Source organism: Echeneis naucrates, chromosome 7, assembly GCF_900963305.1.
Source record: "Echeneis naucrates chromosome 7, fEcheNa1.1, whole genome shotgun sequence".
Classification (NCBI taxonomy): domain Eukaryota; kingdom Metazoa; phylum Chordata; class Actinopteri; order Carangiformes; family Echeneidae; genus Echeneis; species Echeneis naucrates.
The window spans coordinates 19,913,769-19,936,413 of NC_042517.1; the positions used below are offsets into that span (position 1 = coordinate 19,913,769).

Genomic DNA, 22,645 nt, shown 5'->3' on the forward strand with positions numbered 1-22,645 from the left:
AGAACTTATATTAAGTTTAATGATTATACAAAGCAATTGATATTGCAATCTTTTAAAATTAAATTAACTTAGCATTTAGTGTGTTGTACTTAAAATAGTAATTCCATTCCCATCAAGCATTTAAGTTCAATTCACTCAAGTTTTCTTTACACATTACTTATTTTTTTTTAAGGCAACTGGTTTCCTCAAATTTTTTTAAGTAAACTCAACTTATCCAGTCTTACAGTATACTAGTGATGGGCGATACCGCATTTCAATGTGATACCGATTACTGGCAATTTCTTATTGGTGAATTTTAAAATAACTTTAAAACAAATCAGATCAAATCAAGACCATGTAACAACTTTAATGTGCACAGTTCAAAATATAAAAGTTAAACAAATAATTAAGATGAATATTCATGAAATAAAACACATTTCTTTCACGCTTTCTTTGAACTTTCGCTGAGCAGCATTATTTTCAAAACAATTAAATGATCCTGACAGAAATGTAAATCAATACATTTACAAAATCAGATTTCAAATCAGATCATATTTTCATTTAGGTGCAGTCCATCAAAGGCATACTTGGAAGCAGTTAAAAATGAAATATAAAAACATCATTCAAAAAAGAGATAAACAGTCCACTTTTTTATGCAGATAAATTTTGGTTTGATGACCAGGAAAGGGAGTGGTGGCACAGCGTGGGGAATGTCTTCCTTTCCACACATCCTCACATCACTGCCCCAGATCTGCCTGATCAATCTGGTGTTTGTTCCAAGGATCTATACATTCATCTGGGTCATGCTGCAGAACATTACTGAAGGTAAATTTCAGTAAGCACTGGTGTTCATGGCTGCCATTGATAAGTCTCAGAGTGTTTCAGGTCTCCAAACTTAGATAGGGATAGAATAATTCCTATGGATTCATATACTCATTTTAAACAGTTGAAGAACTCTAATTTGAAACAGTGAAATTAAGGAAATAACAAGGCTGTTATTGCCTTTTAATGTGAATAGTAATATGTAATCACAATGACAAACAAGGAAAGGGTTTTGAATAATCAACACTGGTCAGTTTAACACAGAGGAGATCACTACACAGTTTCCACTGTACTTTTCATCCATCAATCTTCACGTTTTAATGCAAAATCTATGCGTCTGTTGTTGCCACTTTGTCTGATAACCCAACAGTTGCCTTGGTCCTTCCATCTCAGTGAAAATTGCATATGTGTGTGCATGTGGGGAATTTTTCCATCATCTAAATAACCCTACTAAAACGGGTCTTTAGCGCTGGAATACTCATCTTCATGTTGTGAATAGTTGACAGCATGTGGACTTTCACATCATGTTTATGTTTGGTATCAAAATATTGTTTTATATTAGCAAGTAGGTAGGCTATCACGAGCGCCGCTCATGTTTTGAGATCATGTCCTTCAAAGGACGCACCAATTCCTTTGTTTCATGACGTTTCATGTTGCCCGAAGGTACCTACCCTTTCTGTTGGGTTAATGTTGTTGTGGATTCTTTGTTGCTGTTGTGTTTTTCAATTTTTCGTTGTGATTTACACTTTCAGGTCACCTTAATAACCTTCACTAAATATATATATGTAATATTTTCAGTTTTCAGTTTTGTTTTGTTTTTCTTGACTGAGGCAGACTTGTGATTTTCCAAGTAACAAGTCTGGACTCACAATATAATGAGTTCTTACTGAAAAAAATGGCAAATAAATACAATTTTTGGTTGCAATTCATGGCAAAAATCCCAAACTTACCCTCTACAGATTATACATACTAAATCACAAACACATACCCACTCTTTGTTTTTCCAAATGCACTTAATAAGAAAATGAATTCCTTTACAATAGCATAGAACTCTAATAGATCAGCCTGTCTAGACATTTGTTTTTTCTGCTGTCCTTGAATACAGTCTTCACATTGGTATGCTGTGCTCCATGGGGATGTTACAGTCGTTCAGAGAACAGCGTGCACATGTATGGCTTCCCCAAACACAGGGACAGGAGGAAAATATGGATGGCTAAAGTCAGCAGGAAAAATATGGCCACCTTCAGTACTGTAATACAGCTGACGGTGATACCTGGACACATCCTCAATTCTCTGGGGATCATTGGGTGTTTTGGGTCTTAATCATACACCCTCACTCAGGCGACTCAGTCGGGGGCGATCAGTCCCCCAACTTGTGTCCAGGTAGTGCGCTATGCCATGCCTCCCCCCTCCTCAACCAGAGCCACTGTGATGCCTTTTCAGTCCACAAATCCCTAGGAGCCCCAGGACCCAGTGTAAGGACTTACCTGCAAAGCCCCTGCAGCCCACCTCAATAGGCTCGCAGCAAGCCTTCCACCCATTTCTCCAGCAGTCAGACACAAGATCTGAAACAATTAACTCAAGGAGCACCACCTGCTTGCTGGAAGTAGACATCAACACCATGTCTGGCTGGAGCGTCATAGCTGCGATAATGTCTGGGAATCGCAACTGCCTCCCAAGGTCAACCAGGAGATGCCAATCCCTTGCTGTTGTGAGCAGGCCCCTCTGGGTCTTCTTGGGGGGTTGAGGTTTCTCCCCTGCTTGGACAAAGGCAATCATTTTCTTGGTTGGATGCTACTGCTTGCTGATGTTGATGCCAGTGCAGATGGTGTCTGCTATTGCCCACAGGACCTGGTCATGGCGCCAGCGATACCTGCCATCTCCCAAGGCCTTTGAGCAACAGCTGAGGACGTGTTCTAGTGTTCCTCTTTTCTGGCAGAGCTGGCATACAGGTGAGTCAGCCAAGCCCCAGGTGAACAGGTTAGCAGGGCTTGGAAGGACATCATACACCGGTTGGACCAGGAACTTGAAATGGTGTGGCTCCGGCTTCCAGAGTTCAGTCCAGCTATGGGCTCCCACTTGGTCCAGGCCCCCTACTTGCTCATGCACACCACTCTGCTGAAGCGAGCCTCCTCCACCTCAGCACGAACCTCCTCCTGGATAAGCTTTTGCCTTTCCTTCCCTCTGGCTCTGCTGTAGCATGGCTTTGGGTTGCTACCCAGCCCAGCCTGACCTGTAGCCACGGTGCCCACCAGGATGCTGTGCCGCAGCCTCGCCTCTGCCGGCTCAACTGCGTCCTGGGCACGGCACTTCCTTCCCGTTCTAACCTCCACGTCTGCTGAAGATACTTTCCCATCAACAGAATCTCTGTAGAGCAGGACCTGTCTGGCTCGGGAAACCTTGAACTTCTCTGTCAAACTGCTGAAGGGAAGCTGTGGCTTGGTGTTGTGCCCAGCCACCTGCGCAGGCACTGGCTAAACTTCCTCTCGAAACCCTCCACAGTGGTAATTGGGATTTCGTACATCAGCAGTGGCCAGAGGAGATGAGGCAGGATGCCGTGCTGATAGATCCAGGCCTTGAACTTCCCAGGCAGTCCTGACTTGTCCACAGCTGAAAGCCACGTGTTGAGGTTATTGCTGGTGGCTTGGCATGCAGCAGCATCCTTCAGCTCACTGGTAAAGAGCTTCCCTAGACTCTCTGCTGGTTTTTCTGAAACAGATGGAATTTTGGTGTCTCCCAGACTGAAGTAGTCGGCTACCTCTCCTTTCCTCAAAACTAAGGACCTGGATTTCGTGGGCTTGAAACTCATTCTCAACCACGTAATGAGTCGATCAAGAACTTGAAGGAGCCATCTGCTACCTCAAAGATCGTGAAAACAAAAAAATATGAGGTAATCATATTCAAAATATACATTGCACATTTTCAAAGATACAAATACTGGTGGAATTTATTTAAACTATAAATCAGTCCAAGAGCTTCCATCCCTTACTGCTATTTTTTTCTCCGCTGTAGACAATGTTTGGGAAGCATAAGCAATTGGTCTCCCCTCTCCATTAGGCATGGTGTATTGAATCACTGCTTCAATGCCATATGCAGATGCATCACATTCCAAGGTGAGTGGAAGATGGGAGTCATTGTGTGCTAAAATCTGGTTGCTCATCAGCAGGTCCTTACACTTCACAAAGACAGACTGCTCTGCCTCAGTCCATTGCCAAGTCACATTTCCTCTAAGCAGTCTGTACAGCGGTGCCAAGACTGCTCTGCTTCGGCAAGAATCTCCCATAATAATTTAGAAGTTCCAAGAAGGCTTGGAGCTCCTTCACATTAATAGAGTAGAAGCTGCCTGTATTGCTCTCACTTTATGAACGCCGTGCTAATCCAGTACGTGCCCTATGTACTCTAGTTGAGCTTTGCCATACTCACACTTTGAGTGTTTCACCCATAATTCATTGTCCTGCAAGCATTCCAGGACCCCTTGAAGGTTGTGGAGGTGGTCTTCCTCCAAGAGTGCCATAATAAGAAGGTCATCAAGGAAAACTATGACTGGCAAGTCTTTCATCATGCTTTCAACAATCTTCTGGAAAATGCAGGGGGTGGAGCTGATCCCAAAAGGAAGTCTGTACTACACAAACACCCCCTGAACGGTGGTATATTCCACATCATGGCGTATATCACCCTCAGAAGGCTGACAAACTGCGTGTTGTGTTCGACTGCTCTGCAAAATTCTGTAGCACAAGCCTAAATGAACACCTGCTCCCAGGGCCAGACATGATCAATAACCTAACAGGCATTCTCATAAGGTTCAGGCAGCATCCCATTGCTCTTCTGTGTGATATAGAAAAAATGTTTCACCAGTTTCACGTCCAGGAAGAAGACCGCAACTACCTTCGGTTCCTCTGGTGGAAGAATGGAGATACAACCACACAGCCTAAGGAGTACCGTATGAAAGTACACCTTTTCGGTGCAGTCTCATCCCCTGGGTGTGCGAACTATGGATTGAAATATTTAGCCAAAGAACACAGTCACTCACATCCAGTGGGCGCCCAATTTGTGGCAAAGGACTTTTATGTGGATGACGGAGTGACAAGTACTGACAGTGTGGAAAGAGCCATTCAGTTGGCACAGGAGGCAAGGGAGATATGCAGCAAAGGTGGTCTCCATCTCCACAAATTTGTGTCAAATAACCATGCTGTTTTACAGAGCCTTCCCTCATCAGAGTGTGCAACAGAGACAAAGACAAAGGACTTGACCTTCACTGACACGCTGGAGCGAGCTCTAGGAATTCATTGGAGTATAAAGGAGGACAGCTTCAGATTCAACAACACCCTAAAGGCCCAACCAGCCACGTGCAGAGGCATAGTTGGCATAGATGCAAGCACCACTGGATATGGACAATGCTCTATTCTAAGATTCAAGAACAATAAAGGAGAGGTTCACTGCTCACTGGTGATTGGAAAGGCCCGTGTTGCTCCAACAAAAGTGACCACAATACCACGGCTTGAACTAACCACAGCAGTGGTTTCAGTCTCCATCAGCAACATGCTCAGATGAGAACTAGAATAGTTGATGTGAAAGAATACTTTTGGATGGATTCAAAGGTGGTGTTAGGATACATAAACAATGATGCTTGGCGATTTCACACCTTTGTAGCCAACCGAGTCCAGAAGATCCGCCACTGCACAAACCCCCAGCAATGGCACTACATCCCTACGGATGAGAATCCAGCAGATGGAGCATCCCGAGGTAAAACTGTAAATGAACTACTTACCTCCAACTGGTTCACTGGACCTCTAGGAAAAGGAGATAACCACTGTAAATGCTGCAGTACCAGACCTATCCATAGGGGATCCAGAAGTCAAAAAGGCACAAGTCCTGCAAACAAAAACCACAGAAATAATGAGTCTTGTTGACCGTCTGTCCAAGTTCTCATCGTGGTCCCGAGCCACCAGAGCTGTAGCCCGTCTTCTTCGACGAGCTAAAAGGGTCACATCACACACTCTTTCTACAGTAAGCGAAAGAGAAAGTGCTGAGCATGTCATAATCCGAGATCTGCAAAAACAAGCATATGAAAAGGAAATCAAATTGTTGAGCAAAGGTAATCAACTACAGCGCTGTAACAAGTTACACCACATTGATCTTTAAGTCATGTCACAGATTTTCAGCTCTTCATCAGAACTTTTCTATTTGTACTGAAATTTGTTTTTAAAGTTACTCAGAGTGTGTATTACGGCTGTAGCAAACCCATTTTTGGTTAGTGCGTGCTGTCTCTCGCTTTGTCCACCAGAGGGCAGCTTGCATTGTGATGGATATATATATATATATATATATTCTATAAAGATTAGTAAATTAAGGGGTTATTTCAGTTAAATGCATTTTTTGGCATGTTGTCAGCATGTACATGTTTCTCTTGAATTGTGTTTAGCGTAAAGTGTGATTTTGCTTCTTTCAACTGCATAGCGCCGTTTTTTGGAGTTTTGTTTTGTTAATAACGTCTTATTTTGAAAATCACTATTTCCTACTTCCTGTTGGTTCGTTTTGCCGGGAAAAAAAAGGCCGCTTTACTGCAAATGAAAGAGCTAAAGGTAAAATACGGGAAAAGGACAAAGTAATCAAATAAAAATAAGACACTTAAGGAGAAATTGGCTTGGCGAGAGAACATCGTAAACTGTACATATTGAGGCAACCCCCCGAAGAGGCACAAGGTTCGTGCGTGTTGTTATTTTTTTTTTTGTGTGTCAGAGCGTACAGTTAAAAAGTCCTCTACTCTTTAGGTATGCTGCTATAGGCCTAGGTTGCTGGGGGAAGGACTGAGCTTCTCTCTCTCTCTCTCTCTCTCTCGCTCTCTGTCTCTCCCTGTCACCCTCTCTCCCTCTTTCTCTCTAACTCCCTCCTTGCATGCGCTGATAAAAACCATCCTTCTTAAAAAAAAAAATAAATAAATAAATAAAAAAAACAGTTTCACCCAGTTCTAAGCATTTATACTGCATTTACTAACCATCTTCTGCCAAAGTCTCTGTCTCTCCCAGTTCCTCTCCTCTCTCTCCCTGTCCTCATCCTGCAGGTGGTGACTCATCTCCATCCCATGTTCCTGCAACACCTGCTGGTCCCATATAGCATGAATTCTGTATTACAGCTCAACTCCATGAACTTCATGCAACAACATGTTCCTGCCTACACCCCCCCCCCCCCCCCAATGCCTGCCTGCCTGCCTGTCTCTCTCTCTCTCTCTCTCAACCCAACCGGTCGAGGCAGATGGCCACCCCCCCTGAGCCTGGTTCTGCTCGAGGTTTCTGCCTCTTAAAGGAAGTTTTTCCTTGCCACTGTTGCCAAGTGCTTGCTCATCGGGGGATCTGTTGGGTCTCTTTAAATAAATTTATAAAGAGTTTGGTCTAGACCTGCTCTATATGTAAAGTGCCTTGATGTAACTTTGTTATGATTTGGCGCTATACAAATAAATCTGATTTGATTTGATTTGTCACTTATGCTAGCTTTTGCTTATGTGTTCGGCGGCACAACGGTATATTGCTTGATGTGTTACGGAGTTATGGAAAGTAAAAAATAGATTTATCTTATTAATCGTTTTGTTTTCTATATTTTATCAGTTCTTATGTTGGTTTATGGACAACAATAAAACCTAAAACCATCAGTCGAGTCTCACCATTTTTCGGAGGGTATGCTACAACGGCTCTTTTGTCACTTTTTAAAAAACTCAAGATTAAATTAATTTTGATTGACCTGTAATCATCGGCCTCCCACAATCCACCATTATTTTATTAATTTAATTATCTTTGTGTTTGTTGTTTAAAGCACTAAGTAGTCATACAGTTATGCATTTTGTCTTAATTTTCTTGAAATGATGGTATAATATTCTCAAGATCTCAGGAAAAAACAACTTGTACTGGGGTAATTCCAGAACATCATCCCATTATCTTGAGAAAATGGAGGAAATTAAATGTATAACTATATGACTGGCTGAGGTGTCCATACTTTATGCCTGTCAGTAATAACTGTTTAAAGTGCATTTATTACCCACAGCAAAACAGTAGTAACAGTATATGCAATAGCCATAACATATAACAAATAGTGGAATAAAAAAAAAAAATATATATATATAAAAGCTAACTAGCTTGACTCTAGCAGGGTGTTGAACTGTTTCAGGTTCTATGCCATGGATGACAAAGTAATGGATTCAGTGTGATTTCAAATTGAAATCTGTTTTTTTTTTTTTTTTTTAAATGAAGTGTTGGAGTGCCCACTGCACTGAGTAAGATGCCTTTATTTTATTCTCATTATCAGTGTCGTTTACAGTGAAGAAGCGTTCCATTATTTAACAATATTCCTCCAATGCTTGCACTGCCATCAAACGGGAGAGCTCCAATTTTCAACTCACATGTTTCTGCTCTCCTCCTTCACCAAGTCCTTTGTTCCCCTGCTGCTTCCAAACACCAGTTACCCATCAATTCACAGGGCTGGGCTCCACACATCTTCAGATTATCCTTGTTGCCAGTATATTATTTTTGTGGAAGAACCTCAGTGAGGGCACCTGACTCACGCAGTGACTTTCCAGGTAGTTGCAGGTTGGGATGTCTTTGCGCAAATCTGATTGTTTAATCATAGTGTTAAGGGCACAAACCACATAGAATCTGATCTTTTCAAATTGGATTTCTGACATATGTTCATATGCAGTTCCAAATTGGATAATGCAGCTTCAGTCTGAACTGGCATCAGAATTCCTAATTTGCCCATACAGGCATAATTTAAATAAAAAAAAATTAAAAACAATTGGATCCAACAAGTAGTATGACTTGAGCACTAAGGTTTGCAGTATGAACATAATTTTACCCGTGACCTTCCTGCTCTGACATGCTATAAAGCCTGCAGGTATGCTGTCAACAGTATGGAACAACAGGGTCAGCTATTATATTGATCAGTTCTTCATGTACCTATACTGTTTGTACAGACATTTTCAGAACTGTGGCCAAGGGTTCATTGCAGAAACATTTCTGGAATATATGCTTAAACAATGCAGTGACACTTAAAAAAAAAAAAAAGTCTTGCTGTTTCACTTCTAGTTTTCAACTTGTTTGTAATACAATATTTTTAATGATTAAAAGTTGTCAGGGCGGGACTCAAACAGGACTCAGGAGCAGAGGCTTTGTAAGTCAGACTTTATTCTCGGCAGCAATGACCTCAGAACCAAGTGAATAAAGAACAGGGCTATGAAACATTAACGGGGAGTCACGAGGGACAAACAAAACACTCCGTAGGGAGGAAAAACCTGACTAATAAAACAAAAGAAAACTCACTCACGCTACTAAGCAGAGGATCAAGGTAATTCTATGAAAATGTTATGAAACTCAAAATCACTCAAGGAGGAAAACACAAAAGTTATGAACATTAATCTATACAACAGGATTTACAAACAAAAGGTCACTCATATAGAGGAAAAAAAAACAAAACAAAAGGCTATGTTGAAAAAGCGCTAACTCTGATACAGAAATTACAAACAAAAATTCACTCAGTAGAGGATCAAAAAGGCTTACCCAAAGGGCCGAGGGCTGTGGCATGGACGTAACGCTGGTGTGGGACATGAAACGACGACACACTGGCGGAAGACAGACTATTTAAACTGTGGGGGAAAATGGGGAACAGGTGGAGACAATTGGTAATCAGGAGGACACACCGGAGACATGAGGAAGGGCAAGTGTTCTGAAACGAGAGGAGAGTTAGGCATTTCAAAATAAAACAGGAAATGACGAGACACAGTAAGCCCAGACAAGACACCACGGTGTGACAAAAGTTATGACTCAAGAATTTATAGTTTTGTCTTTTTCTTGCCTATGCTACAACACTTGGTTATTGAAATTGGCAAAACTCTCAGTTGATTATATATCTCACATTGTCTTTATATTTTTGTGTTTTGTGACTTTTTTGTGTTCTTCTATACATTGTTTACACAAAATCAACAGATTTTGAGGTGGAAAAGAGGAAATCAGGTTGTCCGGACACAGATGTCAGATGGGGAATCTCTTTATTCACCTCAGCCCTACTAACAACTTAGTCAGAGACAGAGCCAACCAGAAACACATGTGGCATGCTTCTTATACCTAGGACAGGTTACGTGTGTGTATTGTATGGATAGCCTTCACCCTATCTTGAACTTCAACCAAAGTGATTGTGCAGCTCTGTGTGAGTATGTGTGGTGTAGTTCTTCTCCCTGGCACCCAGATGTCTTCTACTTATTGTTTTGACTTGTTAGGCACCAGAGTAGGTCCTGATGACCTGACTCGCATATTGATGCATGAACAGAGACAAGGCCTCTGAACCTTGTCTTTCTCCCACATTTACACTACGCAGTGTTGCATTTCATTGAAATTTAAATTTTTAGAATTTAAGTATACCTGAATATACCTGCAAGTATACCTGAATTTATTTTATTCTTACATACAATACCACAGGGAGCCTGTAGCGTGTGACTACCAACACCACACCACTAGAGATCGCTGTGCAGCTCTGGCTTGGTAACTTTAGGTAGAACTACAATTCCCAGCATTCACTTGAACCATAAATGGTGTACTTAAATTAATTTTAAGAGCGAATATTTAAGTTACATTTTCAAATTTCTGCTTTTTCTCACACTGTGATTGTATGAAAAAAAACTAACCTGTTAATTAATTTAAGTATAATTTCGTCGGATGTCGCTCGTCCATATGACGCAGCGGAAATCACCTCCTCTTCCTTTCTTCCATTAGGTGAGTGCGTGGAGCGAACGCACCTTCTCCGGCTCTACACAATTTAGGCAGATTTAAAGCTCTTTATCGAAAATATTATCCTGGTTTTAATACCTAACACCTTTTCTATTTGATAATTTACAGATCGCGACCATGGGCCGCCGACCAGCCCGCTGGTAAGTTCTTAGTTCCACCGCTTAGCGAACAGAGCTAGACGAGTCCAGCTCGGAGTAAAATGGCGGCAGCTCCTGTTCTCACCATGTGCAGGCTGGGTTTCTCATTCGGGGCCTATGTTGTCGCTATAAAACTGGCTGCGTTTTCCCGCTGCTACTGTAGTGAACTATAGTGAACATCTCTTTGAACATGACTGCCGTAACGTCTTGCCACTAAAAGAAAACGCTAGCTTGTAGGCAGCTAGCATGACAGTCCCTGATATCCCCGCCATGTAACCGATATTTAACCCACATGTCATTACTGGGTATACTCATACCCAGTGATGACATTTGGAGTGTCATGATGGAGTCGTCTCTGTATGTCCTCCAGGATTTCTGATAGTTCCAGAGAGAGTATCTCCACTTTTTCCTTAGAATTTTCATTAAACAGTTATCTCAATCATCTTGCACTGCTCGTGTGTGGTCATCTGGTGCCATCAGCCCTTTTAGGCTTAAACTGATCTTTTAATCAGTTCCATAAGTAGTGAAAACGATGGAAAGCTGACAACAGCTGTCCTGTACAAAACTTGACATGCAGCTATGCATCACACTGGCCTTAACCCACTCCTTCAGTGATCCAATTACAAGTGGACAGCTCTAAAGCTGCCTCATGTACACAATTTCGCTTTAGAACTGATGTCATCCATCCTAAAACTCTGCACATGCCAAGTATGTAGGGAATTAACTAGATGGTGTCAATCGCACACATCCACAATATCTTTTAAGTGTTTAATTCTTGTGTACTCAAGTAAAGGAGTGTGAGCCCCAAAAGTAGATTGAGGGATATGTTGTCGACCTGGTTTCACTTTAGAAACTCGTGTTGTATTTTGGTTTTGATGGACAAAAACTCAGACCTGATACAGATCTGCCTTACAGATTATACATAACATTGAACATTTGTGTATTTGGATAGAATTTGAGGAAGTGATATCAGCTCTGAATACACAGGGACTCCAACCTGTTGTTACTCGGACACTCCAGTGAAAACATAAATGATTGTTTCAGCTGAGTTCAGCTGTTGTAGAAAATGACTTCGGCCTTTTTGCCAGCTCTGTTTGTGACCTGTTTGTTTGACTTGGAATTGCTACCCATAGACAGGACAAGCTCGGGGTCACAACAAATATAACAGCAAAAGTGGTTCAGTGATTTGTATGGATTGATGTCTCCTATAGCTACCGCTACTGCAAGAACAAGCCCTACCCCAAGTCCCGCTTCTGCAGGGGTGTGCCTGGTAAGTTCATCACTTGATTCAGCAGCACTGTTTACCTTAACATGTAGGAAGTTATGGCCTTGCCTGTACTGCAGGCTTTTTGACATGCTATTTACAGCACTCCTCCGTTGGTGATCCTGCAGCTTATTAAGCCGACCAGTTCTGCTCCAGTGTGTTTCTGGTGTGCAAAGGCTGCAGACAGTGACTCTTTGGTTGTGTATGTCCTCAGCTGGGAGGTGCTGAGTACTTTAAGGGACCACTGAGACAAATTGACAAAACCTTTGAGTCATGATAATCCTACCAGTCCATCTGTGTGGCTGGAGTTTAATTGGTGTAAATGTCAGTTTAACTAGTCTTTCAGCAAGCGGTTAATGCTTTTAATTATCTTTTATGTAACCACAAATATTTTAGTGGCTAATTCTTGTCTGTTTTTCTCCCCCTTTCCTTGACTGTAGATCCCAAGATTAGGATCTTCGACTTGGGCAGGAAGAAGGCAAAGGTAGATGAGTTCCCACTGTGTGGCCACATGGTCTCTGATGAGTATGAGCAGCTGTCTTCAGAAGGTGAGTACTCAATGAGTCAAACATGCTCCCCAAATGTGTCCTGTTTTTTCCCTCAAATTAAATCAAAGGTATAAACAGGTTTAAGGAATTGGGTTGGAGTGACTGCAGTTGTGGTTACAGCATAGTATTTTACAGCCACAAGATCCATTTTATAGCACTGATCAAAGATTCTTTAATGTGTGCAAGTCCTGTGTGAAATTGTATCTTTGTGTCTTTATGCTGAGATTGAGCACTATTTTGAGTTTGAGTCACACCCTCCCACCCCCCTTTGTAGCTCTGGAGGCTGCCCGTATCTGTGCTAACAAGTACATGGTGAAGACCTGCGGTAAAGATGGTTTCCACATCCGCATGCGCCTGCATCCCTTCCATGTCATCCGCATAAACAAAATGTTATCCTGTGCTGGAGCTGATAGGTGAGTTTCTGTTCAAGTCTTCTGTGCGGGTCTGTTCAAGTGACTGCAGTCTTTGTGTTCAAACAATTTAAGCAGGACCATTTGTCCTTTGTGTTGTTCATGTATTAAGTTTTTTCACTTTCCTTGTTGTGACTCTCAGGCTCCAGACTGGAATGCGTGGTGCTTTTGGGAAACCCCAGGGCACTGTGGCCCGTGTGCACATTGGCCAGGTTATCATGTCTGTGCGGACCAAAGCTCAGAACAAGGAACATGTGGTTGAGGCTCTGCGCAGAGCCAAGTTCAAGTTCCCTGGACGCCAGAAGGTAAGATAGCCCATGACTAGGTTCAACCCCCAGACATCACTTATTTATATATTTTATTTGTTTTAATCCCTTGTGCTGCGTTAGAATTGGGTATTTTAACACATGTAATACAAGTAGGAAATATGATGGCACATTTCTGCAGCTTATCAAATCAACCAGTTCTGCTCCAGTGTGTTTCTGGTGTGCAAAGGCTGCAGACAGTGACTCTGTGGTTGTGTATGTCCTTGGCTGGTAGGTGCTGAGTGCTTTAAGGGACCACTGAGACAAATTAATAAGCTGTTATGATTCAGTAATTTGCTGTTCATAACCCTCTTCAAATTTATTTTTATATGCCTGACTTGAATTCTGCCATTGCTATCACCTTTAGATCCACATTTCCAAGAAGTACGGCTTCACCAAGTTCAACGCCTGTGACTTCGATGACATGTTGGCTGAGAAGCGTCTGATCCCTGATGGCTGTGGGGTGAAGTACATCCCCAGCAGAGGCCCTCTGTCCCGCTGGAAAGCCCTTCATGCTGTCTAAGCTCAAACATGACCAATAAAACGGGGTTTGATTACAAAAGTAACAGCTCTTTTTGCCTTGATTTCACAGGATTCGTGTAAAATTACTCAGGCTCAGTTGGTCAAATCTCCAAACTGTAGTGTTTTGTGCTTTTTTTCTGTTTGCAGATCACAAAGTTGTGCAAACTGGGCTTATTAATAGGCTTTGGTTTAGCTTTCATTAAAATGTCATACTTCAGTATTAAATGAGTGACTCAAATCTGTGTTTGACAGGCTGGTTTTTGTCTTGGGAATTTGTACCCAAGTAAGCAGGGAGATCAGTGAAAAATGTGAGCTCAATTCAGAGCAGCAAATGAAAGATGGACATCAAAAGAATAGGAACTATAGAGGCAGGATCCCTGAAGGTCCTCCTGTAGGGCTGGGGTTATCCAAGTGTGGGGAATACACACTTAGAGGGGCATGTCAAATGGGAGGACATTTTTATTTTCATGCTTATCTATTAATTTCTTTATTGAAAACTTGGCGTTACTCCAACAAATTAAGAACATTTTAAGCTTGGTGTACTTCATTTGCGTTTTGTTGGGGAGATTGGGGCAAACTGAGGAAAGACAAGGAACTGGAGCGAAAAATACTAAAGGGGGCATGTACTGAAATGGAAAATACCAGAAAGAAAGCTAAGATATGAAAAACCTTAAAACCTTGTATTCTTGGTAGCAATTGCAGGTCTCTGATTTATCTGTTGCTTTCCTTCCCCCCCCTATCTAGCTGTGGTGTAATACAATCACTCTGTAGTCCACCTGACCTTCACTCCAGCACCCTCAGCTGCTCGAGTCCTCATGGATCAGAGTTGGGTGTTTTAATTGACTATCCCAGAAAATAACACGTCCTTCAAAGATCAATTTAACCGCAAAGAACCAGAACAGCAAAAAAAAAAAAAAATGACTTGCTGCTCTGCGGCACAAATGGACTTCCTAATTTATGAGATCAAAATAAACACTAGTTTGAACTGGTTGTCAGTCTGTTCCAGAAAGTCTCACATTGGCTTATCTGCCTAAAGATTAAATATTTTACATTTCGTGAAACACAATTTATCTAATAAACACAATCATCTACTGCTTATTTGTGATTGTTGACTTTGTCTTGAGAGCTTTTTACATTTCCCCAGAAACCCAGATAAGGACATGGTTTTCAGATCCCTAAGGGTGAGATGTGGTATCTGGCAGCAGGGCATTGTCTATTTGACTCACTGAGAAGAGATAAAAGAGAGATTAGGTCTGTGGACACCACCCTGTTTCTCCTCCACCTCTGTCATCCCACTGAGAAACCACAGCTTCTTCACAACAATTACTAAAGACTGGAAGTTCTATGCAAACCAGGCACAAAATTACCTACATTGTCATGTTTAAAAGCGGTTTAAAATATTTTCCCTCCAGGTGTCACACTTCCTGTAACTTGTACTTTAAGTTTCAAAATGAAGCAAAAGTGGGTGGAGTAAAAGAGAGAAAACATCAAACACATCAAATTCTTCCCAACTGTTGGTCTCTGAATGATTATCAGTGACTAAATCCCTCATTCCCTCTTTTAACAGAATGGCATTTATTCCCAGCAGTTCCCACTCCCACTGTAGTTAAGCTAGCTACCTAGAGGTTCCTCCCACAGGAAACACGGGGTCAAGTCAGCTTCAAGTTTCACAAGAGTTTCACGGGAGAGGAGGTGGTAAGAAACAAACAAACCCTGCACGTCCAGCAACTAAGAAGTTGGTGAGTTACAGTTTTATTTGTTTTATTCTTTTAACAACCGAGTCAAGGAAAGAAAACGTGTAGTGGGGAAGACAACTTGTAATGTGAGATGTTGGTATGTCAGTGGAAGTCAGTGTGAGTTTGTATGTTTGTGACACAGTTGTGTTTAATTTTGGATCATCCAGACAACTATTAGAATAATAACATTTCACCAGTCCTTAGTAGTTCTTTTATGACTTCATGTGAGTCCTCTGTCAAAATGAAAAACTAATCATACAAACCTTTCACATTTATCACGACTCTCACAGCTATTTTTAGAAACATGAACAGCTAACCCTGAATCGAGGGACCGAATATTGCCTTTTTATGCTTAAAAGTTCATCTGACTTGATACATTGTGTTAGCTTTTTTTAGGAGCCGGTCATATTAAAGTTTGGACAAAGCAAAGTTAGCTGCTTCTCTCCAGTAAATAAACTAGCCTCACTACTTCCATGCTCAAACATTGTACTTTTATATGAGACATAGAAATTATGTTGCTCTTCATATCTAGCTGTCAACAAGACAGCAGTATAATGTGTTCCCTAAAATACATTTGACAGTGAATATCTGTTAGCTGAACTGCACGCTTAGTCTTCTAGAGTAAGATCATGATAATTGGGTGTTTGGAGAAATTACAATAGATAACAAAGCAGAAGTCCCCCGATATAAGCTTGGTCAGACACAGAAAGATCTGTGTTTGCAGGGGCCAGAGTAAGTTTTTCACCGTACCTCATTGATCCACTTGCTCACCATGTGGACTTTATGTAGTAGTTAGGCTATCATTGATTTATTGTTATTCTTCTGAACCACATATCTCAACAAAGGAAAGCTAAAAAAAAAGTGCTCCGCTTGTCTGGCTGTAACGAGAGGGCTCAGCCAAGCAGTGCTTGGGCTGGCTGGATGCATGAAGAGAACTAGGCACAGTTTGGGAGCCAGTTTTTATCAGTGTACTAAGACTTTGGTGACGATTAGGTAAATCTGGAGCACAATGCAGTCAAGGGCTGATATGAAAGTAGCTTTGGGGGCTGAATGTTAGAGAAAGGTGAGTGTGTGTTAGGACAGAATCTGGCTGAGTGTTGAAGTGGCAGTCTGGCAGATGAGGAGGAAGTGTGGTATGGATGGATGAAGCGGTACTGGAGGACCACAACTGCAAGAAATCGATCAATTGCTGTAAGTTTTGTTACACTGTTATCAGGAAAGGTAGCCATGCCCACAACACACACACATGCACATACCTGAATAAGGCAGGAGAGCACGAAAGAAACAGAGGAATGAAAAATCAAGCCATGGCATGAGCTGTGGACCTTTCTGTCAGAGCCTGTCATAACAGTCTGCAGGCTGAGCAGGAAAGCCAGAAACTACAATAAGGAAAACACTGAAACTTTGTCTTATTGGACCTCACTGTCTCAGAACTAGAAATCAAATATGTATACAGGTTGTCACAGTGGGGTGGGAGATGTGATTGGATAAAGGTAAACAACAGGGACAGTAGACTCTGTAATGGGAGAAATTTGCTGCTAGGAAGTGCCAAAAATACTTGCAGATGACTCTTGGTTTCATTTATACTTTTGGCCAGGCGAAGCACTACACTACAATTTGTTTGAATATGTGTGTTTGTGTTTGCAGTTGAATAAAATCTGACCCTGGGTGTCTTTGTCTTCATCCCAGAGGTAACATATCCTATCGCTCTGGGACATGAGGTTGTCTTCCATCCTCCTTATCTCCTTCCTGGTGGGGATGAAGGAAGTTCGAGGGGGCTCGGACTTTAGAGTGTGCGCCTTCAACCTCCATCACTTTGGGGATTCTAAGTCCAAGAAGAGCGATGTCATGCACACTATCACAATGGTAGGATTAAAAAATAAATAAATAAATTAGTCACTGACACAGATGTGTTGGACTTGGGGGTGTGGCTGCTGTGTTGTGACATCACAAAGTTCCCAGGCTCATTTTCTGAAAATAGGTTGGGCATTTCTCTGTGGACTGAGAAATCTGCTTTATCTGCTTTATAATAAAAAACGACATCACCCCTTATACATGATAGAACCTTTAAAAATGATGATAGAAAGATTAATTTCAGTAAATAAAGTGATTCAGAATATATTAATATTGCTGCTATGAAACGAAGGTTGATTGTGTGAATGCACCATCATAGCTGTTGGTCTGAGTAACACTGATATAGATACAGTGATAGGTATGCGTAAGTTATTTAGGATTCATGGTGAAGAGTAAGAACAGAGGCCATCTGAAAAATAGAATTTATGCCTCCAAATTTTTGGGGGTGAAAAATGTATCCCATACTTATTTTGGTGACTTTGGCACAAAAGAAACAATCACATGATCACATTCAGGTCTACTGCTGGAATGAATAGACTCAAACAAAAGGAGAGGATTGACTCAGACTTGCTGCTGGTCTCTTAAAGGGAAGACAGGTGAAGGAACTGGTATAGATATAAGTCCTTAACTCAAAATGCAAAAGGTTGTTGAACTTCACATCACTTTTTCATTGACATCTGTTGTTCCAGATCATCTCTCGCTGTGATGTATGTTTGCTTCAGGAAGTGAGAGACAGTAAAGGAAAAGCTTTACCAACGTTGCTTACACAGCTTAACAGGTAAGACACACAATACACACAACAAAACTCAACTTCCTTTTTACTAAATCTGACCCTAACACCAGTATTAATTCCTCTGTGTCCCTCCAATATTTAGCTATGACCATTATCATCAGTACAATGCAGTGGCCAGTAAGCGGCTGGGCAGGTCTGACTCATACCAGGAGCAGTATGTGTTTGTGTACAGGTCAGCTGGTGTGTGTGTGTGTGTGCGTGCATGCATGCATGCACGTTTGTAAAAAAAATCATGTTGCTTCACAGCCCGCTGAGGTGAAGACATTGACGGTGATGTTGTACTGTGTCTGTTTGACTGTGTGCAGGACTGATAGAGTCACAGTCACTGGACAATATCAGTATCCAGACAATCGATGGGGAGCTGTTGATGCTTTCTCCAGAGAACCTTTTGTAGTCCGCTTCAGAGCCCCCAGAACAGGTCAGTCCTCAAACATGCTGGATGCAAGACAATGAACTGCATGGCGCAGAATAAGTGTAAACACCTGCACCCTTTCATCCTTCTTTACGTTCAGTTATAAAGGAGTTTGTCCTCATACCTCAGCACACCACTCCAGTGAACACCACAAGGGAGCTCGATGCTCTGTACGACGTTTTACAAGATGTGAGAAAGATGTGGAAAACGGAGGTAATAGAGCTTCTTTCTGGATGCATTTCTTTTTTCAGGGAGGTTTAACAACATTCACATTTTCTTGTTTTCATTTCAGTCACATGCTGTAGAATCTACAGTATGCAACAGCAAATGTAGCACTTTTTCCTGATCTATTCTTCCACCTCCCTCCACCCATTTATATTTGTATGTATCATTCATTTCATTTAGAATGTGATTCTTCTTGGGGACTTCAACGCTGACTGTGGCTACCTCGCTAAGAAGAACAGGAAGAACGTGCGTCTGATTACAGAGAAGGCCCTTTTTTGGCTCATCGAAGATGAAATTGACACCACAGTGCGATCGACCACCTCCTGCGCTTACGACAGGTGAAGCCACGCTCCTTAAAGTGATAGTTGGGGTAATTTTATGTGGAGTTGTACAACTTCCATTATACTTTCAGCTTTTATATTAGAGAGGAGCAGGAACACTGGTGCAGTAGCCAAATAATGTACTGTTCTAGATGGGGACAAAAAAATTATTGTAGCCATTTAAAAACATACCAGTGGAAAAATCATAACATTAGCTGCAGTGTATGCTTCAGAGCCTTTTCTAGACTTCTATGGCTAATCTGCAGAGTTATACAGCGTTAAGCTATTGCTTCACAAACTGTAGGTCCAAAGAAAGACAAAGGCAAAACAATCAAAAAGTATTTCACCATTCAAATGCTTCACCTGATATTAGCTGTTCTCTTTGCTTCCATGTCCATGCCCTGGCTGCTCCTCTAACCTGGAGGCCCACATAGTTTATTCAAAGTAATTATTTATAGTATTATTAATGTCAACAGACCAGATTTCACTTCTTTCTGAATGAATTTATTTGAACCTATTTTATTTAAATCTTGTAATGCCAGGGACTCCCCTCTTTAACATTTCTTCATGATTTAAATGAGGGAATGTCACTTGAATGTTGATTTTTCTGCTTTGTGTGTTGCAACAGGATTGTTGTGCATGGGGAAAAATTTTTCAGAGCAACTGTCCCTTTGTCAGCCAAACCATTTAACTTCCAAACAGAATACCGCCTCACAGAAGAGCAGGTAACTTCTCCATGTGCACCTCACTACCACTTGAACCTTTTGTCATGTCACACTGCTGTGACACAGTAAAGCCAAAATTATCATGAATCTGTTCTCTGTGAGCTGATATTTGCAAACTGTGCTTTGTTCTCAGGCACTGGAGGTCAGTGACCATTACCCAGTGGAAGTCCTGTTGGAAGTAGAAGGATCCTTCAATGGCGCCTCATGTTTGGCACTAACTGGCACAAATCAGAAAACATCTCAGTTAAAGTTCTTCTCTTGGTTGGTCCTTAGCCATGTTGCCTTCATGTTGTTCTTGTTAACTTGATAGTTTAATAATAATAATGCAGGTTTTTCTCAGGGCAGCTTATGACATTGTGATTCCAATGAAATGTCACCAGCAACACTCAACATAAATGACTGTTGAGTTCCCCAGAAAATCCCCAGAAAATGTCAGTCAAGTGAGAAATCTGTTCATTATTTCTCTCAGGTTTGTAATATTAATTAATTCCCTAAATGGATACAAAGTCCAAAAGAGGCACATGCTATTGACATTTGAATGATGATGAAAATTTTTATTGTGAGAGACAAAGGTGACAACACATTAGTGTAGATTAAATTAATTAATATCAAAAGTTTAGTGCTCAAAGCATGAAGCTGCAGGAATGAATGAAGAGATTTTAGCTAACAGAACAGATACACTGAAGACATAAAGCACCAAAGGGTGCAAGTGGTGCTAAAATATAGGGAATAAAGGAGTGACGTTTCTGTACAATACCATCAATGCAACTGTAAATAAGCTTGTTGAAACTTTGGTTTGCTCCTTTTATTGTCAGTCGAATAAATTGAGTTATATTTCATTTCTGTCTTGTGTCCCCACAACTTTAAAATTTTACCTATAGAGGGAGCATTCCTCTCAGCAGTGAATGCTACAGAATGTATTGTGTCCATAATGTAATCTCTCCATAAAGATTTGAATCTAAAGACTCTTGGACCTGCAAAACCTTAAACATAAAATAGAATGAGCTAGTTTCCTAAGCAAAAAAATGTTTCTTGTTAAAGCAGGTGTACAGTGTGTTTGTATGCAGACAAACCATTCAGCCATTACATTATGACCCTTAGATTATTGTGTAAGTGCTCCATTTATCACCAAAACAGCCCTGACCCATACACTAGACCTCTGAATGTGCACTGTGGAATCTGGCACTTAGATGTTACACCAGATCCTATAAGTCCTGGAAGCTGTGAGCAGGGGCCTCCATGGATTGGACTTGTTTGTCCAGAACATCTCACAGATGCTGTGAGTTGGCATATATATATATAAATCCAGATTGCAGACCTTCTTTTTTGGTGCGTATAATAAAAGCAAAACTCAATAAAAATAACTTAATCACCAACATCATGACTTGTCAGAAAAGATCACATCCATTAAACCATGATCATTTTTGTAAAGGGAAATAGATCTTACATGTTAGTAATAATTTTTTCCACAGCTCCACAAATTAACAAAAACAAACAAACAAACAAACGATCACAAGTGGTAGTATGTATAAACTACTGTTTTCGCCACATTCAGCATCAGTGGCAGAGGTTCCTGTTTTATCAACTGGTTCTCTGCTTCACATCTGGAAAGATGGAAAGACAAGAGAGGGACAGTTTTACAGCAAAATGTATCAGAGCTACAAATTCACCCCCTTGTGTGTCTGTGTGATGTGCAGCTTCACTGACTGTGTGTGTTGTTGACAAGATGTAAATGTCCCATCTGAAAATGTTCCATTACTGCAGTCAGAGCACACAGTGTCTGTGGAGACTGTTCCTGTAAAAGAATGAATACACAAGTTGAAATGAGCTACTAGTGTGCACATCATATTATGATAATGATTATGATTTCTACTCAACTACCTTTGTTCCAGTTCCCAAAATGATTGCTTATTCTTTAATGTTTGAGGTTTTATCAGCTATTGTAGTGCAGCTCTTTTCTCAGATAAGAGTAGAACAAGATGGGTTTGATTCAACTTCGAGGAGAAATCCTGGTAGCATTTTGACTAAAACTGAAATAAGCCAAATGATATTAATTTAATTCCTTTATTTTCATTATTATTATTATTATTATTATTATTATTATACTGGTGCTGCAGTGGCAGCTTTTTTCATCCATACTTTGTGACCGTGTTCACTGTTGAATGGTGTGCTATCCTGATGGCAGTGCAATGGGCTGAACAACTTGAAGACTGACATTTTGGTGTGTAGTGACTCTCTTTCTGTTGTTAAAAGTACCAGGATGGGCTCATCTCGGAGCTGGACCTTATCTATGAGGTGCCTTTGGCAATTAGGGATGTGGCAAGGAGGGAGGTTAAGGTATCACTGATGTGGAAGCCAGCACATACAGGTATTCTAGCAAACGGGGATGCCGAGGCTATCAGGAGGCTAGAAAAAGAATCAATGAAAAGAGAAACGTGTGAATGCCAGTCTGGGGGTCAGTTATTCTAAGATTGCATGTTATTTCATGTTGTGTATTTAGAGACCCCCCTCAATTTATTTTTCATGTAATCCAGTGAATTTAATTGTTCAAGTTGCAATACATTTAACCAATTTATGAGTTGAGTGCTATATGAGTTCCGCCACCAGACAATGCTGTTGAGTTAATGAGACAATTTGTTTAAGAGAAGAAACCGTGGTAAAAAGTTGTTATCCGCCTTATTTTCAAACACGGAAGTAACCATTGAGCCCAGATGTGTCCAATGTGCAAAGACTATGTACCAAACCATTTAAGCCTCCTCTTACATGCATTCTGTACCAAAATGTCATGTACCAATAGGAGTGGGTACACCACGCTAGTGGGTTTAG

At 41.1% G+C, this 22,645-nt stretch overlaps 2 protein-coding genes, 1 long non-coding RNA gene, 2 other non-coding genes and 1 pseudogene across 7 annotated transcripts; 4 read left to right on the forward strand and 2 right to left on the reverse strand.

The window, feature by feature from the left end:
* Nucleotides 1-2,124: 2,124 nt before the first annotated feature.
* Nucleotides 2,125-5,642, reverse strand: LOC115045697 (uncharacterized; annotated as a pseudogene).
* Nucleotides 5,643-10,606: 4,964 nt separating this feature from the next.
* On the forward strand, nt 10,607-14,672 carry rpl10 (ribosomal protein L10). 2 transcript variants are annotated; one of them, XM_029506305.1, is made up of 6 exons: nt 10,607-10,708; nt 11,917-11,975; nt 12,410-12,517; nt 12,792-12,930; nt 13,070-13,232; nt 13,600-13,971. In XM_029506305.1, the coding sequence occupies exons 1-6, from the start codon at nt 10,686-10,688 to the stop codon at nt 13,753-13,755; spliced, it is 648 nt and encodes a 215-aa protein (XP_029362165.1). In that variant the 5' UTR covers nt 10,607-10,685; the 3' UTR covers nt 13,756-13,971. The 2 variants fall into 2 exon arrangements, with proteins under 2 accessions (XP_029362165.1, XP_029362166.1); XM_029506306.1 differs by lacking the exon at nt 12,410-12,517 and having other exon boundaries at nt 10,671-10,708; nt 13,600-14,672.
* On the forward strand, nt 12,092-12,224 carry LOC115046913 (small nucleolar RNA SNORA70). Its single transcript, XR_003840985.1, has one exon. It is a non-coding gene; the product is annotated as a small nucleolar RNA SNORA70 (small nucleolar RNA).
* Nucleotides 13,369-13,501, forward strand: LOC115046914 (small nucleolar RNA SNORA70). The gene has a single exon (XR_003840986.1). It is a non-coding gene; the product is annotated as a small nucleolar RNA SNORA70 (small nucleolar RNA).
* A 727-nt stretch (nt 14,673-15,399) lies between the features above and the next one.
* dnase1l1 (deoxyribonuclease I-like 1) lies at nt 15,400-20,674 on the forward strand. Of its 2 annotated transcripts, none has more exons than XM_029506298.1 (9): nt 15,400-15,493; nt 17,180-17,356; nt 18,034-18,122; nt 18,220-18,309; nt 18,443-18,555; nt 18,650-18,762; nt 18,955-19,112; nt 19,723-19,819; nt 19,953-20,673. In XM_029506298.1, the coding sequence occupies exons 2-9, from the start codon at nt 17,207-17,209 to the stop codon at nt 20,124-20,126; spliced, it is 984 nt and encodes a 327-aa protein (XP_029362158.1). In that variant the 5' UTR covers nt 15,400-15,493; nt 17,180-17,206; the 3' UTR covers nt 20,127-20,673. The 2 variants fall into 2 exon arrangements, with proteins under 2 accessions (XP_029362158.1, XP_029362159.1); XM_029506299.1 differs by having other exon boundaries at nt 15,427-15,493; nt 17,138-17,356; nt 19,953-20,674.
* Nucleotides 20,388-21,830, reverse strand: LOC115046141 (uncharacterized). Its single transcript, XR_003840917.1, has 3 exons — nt 21,701-21,830; nt 21,527-21,614; nt 20,388-21,423 (listed from the first exon to the last, which is right to left on the reverse strand). It is a non-coding gene; the product is annotated as an uncharacterized LOC115046141 (long non-coding RNA).
* Nucleotides 21,831-22,645: the final 815 nt, after the last annotated feature.